The sequence below is a fragment of the Melozone crissalis genome, unplaced genomic scaffold, assembly GCF_028551555.1.
Source record: "Melozone crissalis strain CALT ecotype California unplaced genomic scaffold, PUWL_Pcris_2 ptg000002l_1, whole genome shotgun sequence".
NCBI lineage: Eukaryota > Metazoa > Chordata > Aves > Passeriformes > Passerellidae > Melozone > Melozone crissalis.
The window spans coordinates 1,108,439-1,119,534 of NW_026535780.1; the positions used below are offsets into that span (position 1 = coordinate 1,108,439).

General features: G+C 50.9%; 1 protein-coding gene across 1 annotated transcript; it reads left to right on the forward strand.

Moving 5' to 3' along the window:
• The first annotated feature begins 5,175 nt into the window (after positions 1-5,175).
• Positions 5,176-10,314, forward strand: ARC (activity regulated cytoskeleton associated protein). The gene is made up of 3 exons (XM_054295646.1): positions 5,176-8,413; positions 8,934-9,100; positions 9,477-10,314. The coding sequence occupies exon 1, from the start codon at positions 5,669-5,671 to the stop codon at positions 6,881-6,883; it is 1,215 nt and encodes a 404-aa protein (XP_054151621.1). The 5' UTR covers positions 5,176-5,668; the 3' UTR covers positions 6,884-8,413; positions 8,934-9,100; positions 9,477-10,314.
• The last annotated feature ends 782 nt before the right edge of the window (positions 10,315-11,096 follow it).

Sequence of the window (11,096 nt, forward strand, 5' to 3'; positions counted from 1 at the left end):
TCCCTATTTTTAACGGACCTGTGATTTGCAGTGTTTGCTGCTGAGGAGGAGTAAAAAATAAAAGCATTAAAATCAGAAACTTTTACTGGAGCACTTAGAGGGACACCCTGAAAGGGGGCAGGTGGGCGAGGAGTCAAGTGTGAGGCCCAAAGTGGGCCAAACTCAGCTGTAAAACGTGGCAGAAGAAATGTCACAAACCAGTTGTGAACCAGGCCCTTCTGACAGGGCGACAAATGTGTTTTTCCAGCTCACCAGGGCTGTGCAGGGGAGGAAAATGAAGTTCATTTGGAGATGTCTTTCTATTTGTGTTGACCTCGGGAGGGTCATAACAGCCAACGCCAGAGTGTGAAAAATGCTGATACCTCCTTTGACTTCCTTGCTTTTAGCCTCAGGCAGGCTTGAGGAGGCAAAAAAGCAGCACAAGAAGAGACTCATTAACATTTCCTCTGCCCAGCAAGGAAACCAAAATAACAAACACCTCATTAAATAAGAAGAGGGGAGAATTACAAAACGCGGGAGATATTTTTAGTTGGAAAACAAAGCACTTTATCGTCCTCTCAAAGTAGGGCTTTCCAGATGAAAAGGAATTGCAGAGAGAATTCTGCACCAGAAGGAGTGGCACTAATAACAATCACAATTATGGTGTAATATTGATAGCAGGATGCCCTCAGATTCCCAATTGCTTCCACACCCTCCCAGTAAGTGACGTGGGCCTGGGGGACAATGGGTGGCCGAGAACAAAGGACCTACTGACGTGTGAGCCATGTTTTAAAAGCAAAACTCTGCGTTGTGAGTGCCAGCTCCAGTGCAATAAAGTGTTCCAGGGTTGGGGATGGATGAATAGAAACGTATGGTGCAAATTAAATGTGCTATTCTTTTCCCTCTTTCGTTTCCTCGTGAATTTAAAAGCCCAACACCTTGGTTTCTTCTTAATTTTATTTCCTTCCGAGGGTTTTGCTACCAAACAAATGACTGGGCAGCATTGTCTGGTGAGCTGTAGGAGAATTATTAGGGATTGAAAGGATGCGGAGGCAGATGGGGGTAAAATGTAGTTTCTTATTTTCTTCTTTTTTTCTTCTAGAAAGAGGAAGCAATTATGGAAGGGAAAGGGAAAATTCTAGCACGGGGAATATAGGATAATGCAGCAAATCCCTTGTTCACCACTAGAAGATATTAGTTCCTGCAAGAATATGGGATGAATTGCCCACATGGCTTTATGCTTCCAATTTCAGGTGCTTCAAAGAGTCCTGGGTGAAAGAAAGGCTCCTCCAGACAGCGATTCCGAGGAGGAACACAATGAACATGTCAGTGCACAACCGGGGAGGGACCCTGGCAGCACAGGAGGGCACTTCAGCATCCACCAGAGCTCCTCAGAGCGTGTGCAGCACAAAATCAGCTGCACCAGAAACTTCCCCAAGTTTCCCTCGGGATCTCTCCCTTCTCACCCACCCACCAGGTTCATCTGGCTCACAGCTCTCCAAGGAGTGACATCTCCTGCCATAAGGAGCCTCTGAGCAGAACACTCATCCAGATGAGGTGGCAAAGGCCTGTCAACCCCCCCCAAAAAACCCCTAAACCAAACACATTTGCTCTAAGGCAGAGAGAGCCCACAGCCTGAAGTGATGCCAAGGGGTGAGCGCCACCAGGCTCTGGTGTCCTCAGCAGACAGTGACAGCACCAGGGAAGGTGCCAGTGACTCAGTGTCCCTTTATTCTGGTCCCACTCCCCTCAGGGGAAGACTCAGTAGCTGCTCACTGCCACATGCTCCTTTTTGCTGCCTTTATTTGGCCTGTTGGCTTTCCCCTTTCTCTCTCCTCATTTTTTTTTTGGATCTGATCCTAACCTCCAGTGCTTTAAAACTCTCCAGGAAGCTCTAGGGAGACAACCCACGTTGACACCATCCCTGCTGAGCTCTGAGATGTGGCTTTTTGCTATTTTCTCTCCTTCCCTTGCTTCAGCTGAGCTCTTTTGGAGCAAACTGCTCGCCCTCATCCTCACTTCCCACTTTCCTTCCTGCTCTTCTTGCCCCTCTCTTTACCTTGGACACCCTGTGGCCATCCAGAAGAATTCTGCCTCCTCCCTATCCTGTCCCAATGTGTGGATCCTGTCCTTCCATGCCTGTCTGCCTCTCTGTGCCTGGAATCTGCCTGTCTGCCTCAAATTGCCTCTCTCCATCACCTCGCTCCACATCTCCCTCCTCCCTTGGCTTCCGGCTCCCCTCTCTCCTCCTCCTCTTCCCACGCACCTCGCTTTAATTAGAAAATACAAAGAAAATGCTTATCACACACGTCTTAATCAGCAACTCAGTTCCCCAGCAGGTCCAGAAGGAAAACCCCCATTCGTCCTCGCTTCTCCCACCTCCCCCACCACCTCCACAGAATTAGGAGGAGAGTGATTAGGGGGAGAGCTCTGTGAAAGGAAGCTGAATGAGATTAACCCAGAGACCTGGAAAAGCTGGAGGGAAGAGCCAAGAGAAACGTGGCGATGTTCAGCAAGGGCTAATTCTGGGATTTCTGGGGAAAAAAAAGAGTCCCTGGGCAGCAGCAGACTGGGAGAACTGGACCTGGGAGTGCTCAGTAGGCTGAGGATGATACAGCAGTGTGTCCTGGTAGCAAAATAATGATCCTGGATGGTGGGAAAATAAATACAGCCAGGAGATCATGGAAATGATTATCCCCCTCCAGTCAGAGAATTTTGGATCATATTTAGCTGCTGCAATCAGGTTTGGGCCGCTTAACACATGACAGTGATCATAGGGAATGAGTTAGGCCATTGGGATGGTCAGAGCTGGTGCCTGATGTGGGATTAGACACTGGAGAAGTGATGGATTTGGGGTGCCCTGTCCCTGGGGGGAGGTTATTAAGGAGATCAAATCAGGATCTTTTTGGTGGCTGGTGAGAGGACAAGGGGCAGCAGCTCCAAATTCCAACAGGACATTCAGTTTGGGTACAAGGAGAAAGGTTTTCCCTCCGAGCAATCACCATCCCTGGAGTTTTCAGTGTCTGAAACCATCTCAGCTGACCCAGCAGCTGACTCAGCTCAGAGTAGGAGGTTGAGGTAGAAACCTCCTGAGTCCCCTTCATCCTTAATAATCCTGAGATCCTGCACTGAGCGTCAAACAAGGCCAGTCAGATCCAGGATTCCTCCCCAGCTGAAAAGCAAAGGAGGGGCAAAGAGAGGCAGCAGGGCCTGGAAAGGGACTCATTTATTGGATCAGGTTTAGGAGCCATTCCATCCCAGACTCTGGCATTTGATGGGACAAGGAGAGGCTGAATCCAGGTCATTTCACAGAGTTAATGCCACTTTATATTGTCCTGATCCTAGGGGCCATTTCTGGGGTTCCTGGGTGAAAAGCTCTCCAGGGAATATCTTTGCACCAATCCAGAGGTACAAAGGTTGCAGAGTCTCTCCCAGTCCGTGTTATCTCTTCCTGCCAGAGCAGGTTTGAGGCAGATTCTGGGGCGCTGAGACCGCAGCATAAAAGGCTCCAGATCTCTCCCAGCCCCTCAAGTGATTGATGTTTGACTTTCCCTGAACACAACCACAGCTGCCCTAAAATCTTGTGCTGAAGAAAACTGGGTGAAATTGAAGAAGTAAGCGAGGCAGAGGGCAGTCAGAAGAAGTGGCACTGGGAGGGGCTGCTGGATTAGGAATTCTGTGTTACACCCTCAGGGTTTTGTCCCCTTCCCCACTCACTGTGCTATTCTTTCCCTCCCCTCCCTTCACCCAAACCATGCAGCCCTCCTAGGTCAGCTGCTGCTGCCCTAAGTAACCCCCTTGTCCCCTGAGAGCCATCACCTGCTAGGGGACAGACATGGACCCTCGTGCACCACACAGATTTGAGGGCAAAAAAGGAAATCCTGACCCTTGCCCCTCACACCCTTCAAATTAACCACCACCAGTTTGTGATTCTGCTTTAACCTGAAGTCACCGGGACCTCCTTTCAGCAGGACTTCACTGAAACACCCTCTGCCTCCTCCTCCTCTTTTTGCTTCTCTGGAATGGCTGAATTCCCACCAGGAATCACCGAGCCAGGAGCTTTGGGAGTGAGGACCTACCTTAAGCCTTGCTGGCACCCTGCCCACCATCCTGAGCACAGGCAGGGCACCCCCCTGCTGCCAACAGGCTCAAACCCCCTTTTGGGATTATCCTGATGGATAAGCATCCCACTGCCTCCGGCCACTGGCACTGGGAAAGGACGAGAAGGCCCCAGATGTCCTCAGCACCTCCCCGAGGGTGTTCCGGCAGCGGGGAAACTCTCTCGGATTAGGGAATCCTTTATCTCTGGTTTATGTAAGACCCGGAGACTCCTTTTATGGTTGGCTTTTCCTGCCTTGTCAAGAAGCGAAGAACAAATGTAGCTTCATCTGCGCTGGTGGGCTGGCTCGCTGATTAAGCATCTGATTCAAAGCTAAGTACAGAACAGGCTTTTGATGGGCGGATTTAATTCGGTGTAAAAAAACCCAGGATGTCGTCCCCCTCCCTCACCCAAAATTCCCAAGATAGTGGTTGGTCTGGTGCAATTAAGCCGCGGGGATGACTCCCACCCACCAAAGCCTGAGAAAGTCCAGAGCGCTCCAATTTGTGCTGAGGTGGCTCCTTTGAGTGTTTCCCCCTCTGCATCCCCCCCCTCCTCCTCTTTGCTTTTCCTTTCTCTTCTCTCCCCCCCTTTTTTTTTTTTTTTTTTTTTTCCTGCTGATTTACCACCATTCCCAGGCATTTGCATGAGGAGTGAGCTCACCCTGTGTGTGTGGTGAGCTCAGGGGGTGTGCGGGGGCGTCTGACACACCGCATTCCTCCTCATCCCGCCCTCCCCGAGCCCTGCCAGGGGACGCATGTTAACGATGACCTTGCTGAGTAAAGAGTTGTGGAAGGAATAAGTGTTTTTCCTGCGCTCCGAGAGGCGGAAGGTGCGATTACTCATCCATCTCTCCAACTGTCTCTCCAGCACCTTTCAAGCGCTCCTCTCGCGTCGAGTCTGGGGGCGTGAGCGAGGGGGTGGCAAGCGAGGGGAGGCTGCCAAAATCTGGGTTGCCACAGACACCGGCCTCGCTTTTCCTCCAATGAACGCTGCGCTGAGAGTGCCGGAGGAGGCTGGGCACCACCCACATGTTGAGCTGCGTGGAGTATAAGTAGATGGAGGAGCCTGGACTAGTGGCAGTTCAGACAGGGAGGAGAAGCAGCTCTTAGCATCTCCAGTGAAAGCGGTTTTCGACTCACCTAGTTTGCCCGAGGAGAAATCACCCGGATTTTTTGCTGCAGCTTTCAGCTTGTGCATCTCTTGTGATTTTTTTCTCCGACGGGGACTTTGCGGCGTTCCAGATTCCCAGCGGGATTGGACATCCTATCCAACTCCTCTCTCTCTCTGTTCCTGGAGGATCCTGGTTCTCTCTGGGACTCCCCTGAACACGTGAGACCGGCGTTTCCAGCTTGCCACCGGGAGAAATTTGCCTACAACTCTCTCTGGGATCCACGTGGACCGACCAGCTCGCTCTGCGGTGATATCTGATTGGGTTGTGTTTGTGTCCAAAAGTCCTTGGAGGGGGGTTTAGAAGTCTCTGTGTGTCTCTCAGGAAGTGTTGTGGTGGGGTTTTTTGGGATCCAGCTTTAGTGCCAAGGGGCTCATTACCCAGTTCTTTCTGTGTTTGCCACTCACACGGTCGGAGCCATGCAGCTGGACAATGTCACCAGCGCGGGCGTCCACTCCTTCCAGGGGCACCGTGGAGTTGCCAACAAGCCCAATGTGATCCTGCAGATAGGGAAGTGCAGGGCAGAAATGCTGGAGCATGTCCGGAGGACCCACCGGCACCTCCTGACAGAGGTCTCCAAGCAGGTGGAGCGGGAGCTGAAGGGGTTGCAGAAATCCGTGGGGAAGTTGGAGAACAACTTAGAGGACCATGTCCCAACTGAAAACCAGAGATGGAAGAAGTCCATCAAGGCCTGCCTGATCAGATGCCAGGAGACCATTGCCCACCTGGAGAGGTGGGTCAAGAGGGAGATGAATGTTTGGAAGGAGGTCTTTTTCCGCCTGGAAAAGTGGGCTGACCGCCTGGAGTCCATGGGAGGCAAATACTGCCCTGGGGAGCAGGGCAAGCAGACGGTGTCTGTCGGGGTGGGAGGCCCGGAGATAAGGCCGAGTGAGGGGGAGATTTATGATTATGCCCTGGACATGAGCCAGATGTATGCCCTGACCCCTCCTCCTGGAGAGGTGCCCAGCATCCCCCAGGGCCACGATTCCTACCAGTGGGTCTCAGTGTCCGAGGATGCTCCAGCCTCCCCAGTGGAGACCCAGGTGTTTGAGGATCCCCGTGAGTTCTTGAGCCACTTGGAGGAATACTTAAAGCAGGTGGGTGGAACGGAGGAGTATTGGCTGTCTCAGATCCAAAACCACATGAACGGCCCAGCTAAAAAGTGGTGGGAGTACAAGCAGGACTCCGTCAAAAACTGGGTCGAGTTCAAGAAGGAGTTCCTGCAGTACAGCGAGGGAACTCTGACTAGGGATGCCATCAAAAGAGAGCTGGATTTGCCCCAGAAAGAGGGGGAGCCCCTGGATCAGTTCCTCTGGCGCAAGAGAGACCTGTACCAGACCCTCTATGTGGATGCAGATGAGGAGGAGATCATCCAGTACGTGGTAGGCACCCTCCAGCCAAAACTGAAGCGTTTCCTGAGCTACCCCCTGCCCAAGACCTTAGAGCAGCTGATCCAGAGGGGGAAGGAAGTCCAAGGCAACATGGAGCACTCTGAGGAGCCCAGCCCACAGAGGACCCCTGAGGTTCAGCCAGGAGACTCCGTGGAGACCGTGCCGCCCTCAACCACCGCCAGTCCCGTGCCGAGCAATGGGACTCAACCAGAGCCCCCCAGCCCCCCAGCCACTGTCATATGAGCTCCCCTCAGGGGGGTCTGGGTTCAGTGGAAGGGAGAAAGGGGGCTTATTTAGGAAGCTTCTCCTTGGAGGGAAGTTCTGGCTGAGACCTGAGGAGCGCTCAGTCCAACAGCCCAGAGCAGAGGGATTGGCTTTGCTCCTGGGGGGAGGGAGGTGGTGGGGGAGAGGCACCCCAGGATGGGGCTGCCCCCCTCACCCAGGCCGTGCCATGCTGTGGTGCTGGGGACCCTGCTGGCACCACTGCGGGGAACAGCCAATTTTATGAGAATTCCCTGACAAGAAAACTAGAGACAATCCCCAACTTGTGAGGTGGCCGCTCGGCGCTGGCAGCTCTCAAGGACTTCACAGGAGTGCAGCAGTTGGTAGAGGGTTCCTACCCATCTGGATCTCTCTTTTTCCTTCTCTTCTCCCTCCTGTCCTGAGGAGACAGCTTTCTTTTTGACCCTTGCCTGTTTTTGATTAACCTCTGGGTTTCTGTTCACTTGGCAATCTCCTGCTCTTACTTGCTCCAAAGGATTAAAGTAATTTTTTTTATTATTTTTTGGTTTAAGAAGAAAAAAAAAATCCTATTATTTCAGGAACTGAAAGCTTTAAGAATCTGGATTATTTTCTGTGTTTTCATTTCACTGCACCTAATACCTGCTTTAATGTGTTTCCTCTCAAGAGGCTCTTACTGGTTTACTTCTTGTCTTAGTTTCTGCTCACTCTAGTTCAAGGCCACTGCAGTGCAGAGGCAGATTTCATCCTTTCTCTGCACATTATCCTGTGCATTCAGCAGGAAACAGATTTTCTAATTAAATTCTGAGCTCATTTATTGAAGGAGCAGTCTCCTTCCTTTCAGAGAAAAGAGAGTGTTTAAGGTAGAGAGAGGAGACACCAGAGCTCTTTCGAGAGAGACTGGGGGGGAGGGAAAGGAAAAAAGCCCTTATTCTTTGAATGAAACAAACAAACACAACCTAAATTCAGAGCAAAATATCCCCAGAGCAGCAAATCGACTCCATGCTGATGTGTGGAGACAACAGGAGCTTTTGTCATGTAAAAGCCAAAAGAAGTGAAGAGAGAGGATCTGTGTGCCCCTGCACAGTTTTAGCCTGTGCATTGCTGCAGGGAGTTTCTGCTCACACAGAGAGACTCCAAATGCTCCTGGAAAAGCCTGGCACCCCTGGAGCACCTGAGGACACAGTGTTGTCTGCTCACAGAGGAATTCCTGCAACATCTCGCAACAGATGGAGATGGACTTGGACTTTGTGACTTCTTCCATGTTGAGACAGGAAACGCTCAGCACTCACCTTTGGCCAGTGCTTGATGACAGGACTGAGAGAAGCAAAACATTCCTGAAGTTTGGCTCTCCAAAGCTTCCTGAGGCTGGACACATCTTGGGCATCATCTGCATCCACCTCCAGACCAAATAAACAGCAGGGATGCAGCAGCAGGAGTGACCCTGGGATGCTCCTGGCACTGCCACAGAGGTGACACGTGGCACTGGTGGCTCGGAAGGCCTTTGCTGTGACTCCTTCCAAGAGGCTGAAGGTAAGGAAGCTCTCTGGCATTCTCTCCTCAGAGATAATGTCCACTAGAAACTGGGATAAAAACCCAGCAGAAAAGGGATATGAAGCGTTGGGGTTGGGAGAAAGGGAGAGCCAGCCAAAGGGAAATACAGGAATGGGAAAAGTTTCCAAAGAGGGCAGAATCCTGCACTGTCTAATTAATATGGGAAAAGAATGGGAAGCTTCTTAATTAGCCCAGCCCCAGAATCTGCCTTGTCCTTCATGGAGAACCTCTGGGCTTGAGTCCCAACCTGAGGCAGCACATCCCAGGTCCATGCACAGCCCAGAGGAGCTGCAGGTCCGCTCTGCATCCTTGCTGGGAGCTGTTTCTCAGGAATGGTGGGAGCTCTCCTCTCACTCGTTCCTAGTTTGTCAACAGCTCAGTGTGCAGAGAAAAGGAGCATTTCTCACTAATGACCCAGGCTGAGTGATGGGGGGAGTGGGAGTCACTGCTGAGGATGAGCTGGCCATGTATTACAAGCTTTGTCTCCTCTTGCTTCCAGTGACTCACTCAGATCCTCCTCTGAGAAGGAATCACTTCGCAGCATGCAGCATTTGGGAGGAAAGCCACAGAAAAAGCTGCAAAACAAAGGCCTCAACATCAGACCTGCTCTCAGGACCCTCAGCCACCAACGGCCAGATCCACCACCTGGAGGAAAGACTGGCACAGGTAATTACATCCCATATTGCCTTGTGGGTCTGCCTTAATCCCCCCAGTGCCCCGATATATTGAACAGCCCAAGTGCAAACAGCTGTGCTGGTCTTGAAACTCAGTCCCAGGGGCTGCAGCCGCCTGGCACCACCTGAGAGGTGGGATTTCAGCTCCTTGATGTCAGAACCCAAGCACCAGCCCCAGTAATTGATGCTCCAGGGACTGCATTGTAGCTTTCCCTTGGCTGGACCATGGGCAGATCCTTAAACCCCAACACCTGGTGGGTCCTCCAGGCTGCAGGCACAGCAAAATTTAATCCCAGCTCCTGAGAATTTCCCCTTTCTCCCCACTTCAAAAATCTAATGGGAGTTGTTGCATTTTTTTTCTTTTCCAGCAATCCCTGCTGCTGTTGCTGGGATTCCTTCTCCATGTCCAAGAGTTCTCCCAGGGGAGAAGAAAGTGTTGCAGGAAGACAGAGGGCAAACCATGCACCAAAGAGCCTCCCATGCAGTGCAATGCAAACATTCAAGGTGCTGAGAGCCAGAATGAAACTGGGAAGCTGCTTCCAGCAGGACAAAGAAAAGCCTGAGCTGGTCCAGGTACTCCAAGTGCTGAGAATGGAAAGAGAGGCCAGAACAGAAGAACCAAGTCCAGGCTTTGGGGACAGCAGGAATGCTGACTGTCTGGGAAGAGGATTCTGCACACCTCTGCAGTCTGGGGCCGCTGGGACTCACCTAAAGAAATCTTCACTAGAAAATGATCCTCACTGAAAAAAAAACCAAACAAACTTTCCTGATTAACTTTGCCAGGGGGCTGATCCTGCCTTGGCTACGAACCCTCCGCGCTGGCCATGCTGTAACTCACCTCTCCTGAGTCCTTTCATGCGGGTATCAGTTCCAAACCTCAAAGGGCTCCCGGAGTTTGGAGAAGCATCCCTCGGTCCAGATGCTTGTCTGAACTGTTGGAGCCTGCACATCTGGGCCAGCTGTCTTGCCAGCAAGGAGCCTTGTGAGACAGCAGGCGCTCTCTGGGTCTGCATGGGCCAGAGTTACTGCAAGAACTGGGGTTCTTGTGCTGGCTTTGGAGTGACTGTTTCCATCCAGACCCAGGGAGCCCAAAAAGAGCTCGAGTTGAGCTGGACAAGACAGTTTTGGTTCATCTCTCAGCCGAAGAGGTCCAGTTGGTTCCTCTCTCTTCCAGAGCCAACTGTCCTGCGTGTGGGTGTGGGTGTGTGTGTGTGTCAGTGTGGGGGGTGTGTGTGTGTTGATCAAAAAAATCCACATTACTTAAATTCTGTGATGTTTTGTTACATTTGAATTAAGCCAGAGGGACCTAAGGCACATTCCAACAAGGCTCAGCAAAAATGTCCAGGACTGGAAAATTCCATAAAACCATGTAAAGGCAGATTCCCGGGCATCATCTTAAGGTCTAAATTATATTTGATTTTGAGGTGCTTATTTTCACAGTCTCTTCCAAGGGACTAGACTGCCTCAATAGGCATTTTATTTTTCCTACTTTTTTTAGGGAATTAGCCTGTCTGTGCTACTTGGTCATTTGGTCCTGAGTTATTTTACATTTTCAGCTGGCTTTTTGGAGTGTGCAGAACTGAATTTCCTGAACTGATTTGATTTCAATTGTCGCTCCCAGCAAACTGGAGCTTTACTTGTAGCACCCTGGTTTTTATTACCAGCCTCTCCAGGAAGGACTGGTAGTTTATTTTCCTGGGGCAGAGTCACGTGAATGAGAAGTGTGTGGATGTGTTGTACCTCTGGAACTTTAGCAGATTTCAACCACTGCATTTTTTTTTTCCTCCCTAGGCGATTTTTGCATTTACTGATGAAACTACTTTAGAGGTTTTATTTTTACTAGAGATATTATTAATTCAGGCAACCTTGTGCAAAAGGCAAACGTGTCAAATCGCTGCAGGCTGTAGGGGTTGAAGCCAAAAGGTCTTTGTAAGCCGACATCACCTGCCCTGGATCTGACTGGATCAGGCAGTTTATTCCTCATGTGT

Bases quoted from the DNA above. Each gene is read 5' to 3' on its own strand.
- ARC (XM_054295646.1), top strand. From the start codon at position 5,669: ATGCAGCTGGACAATGTCACCAGCGCGGGCGTCCACTCCTTCCAGGGG.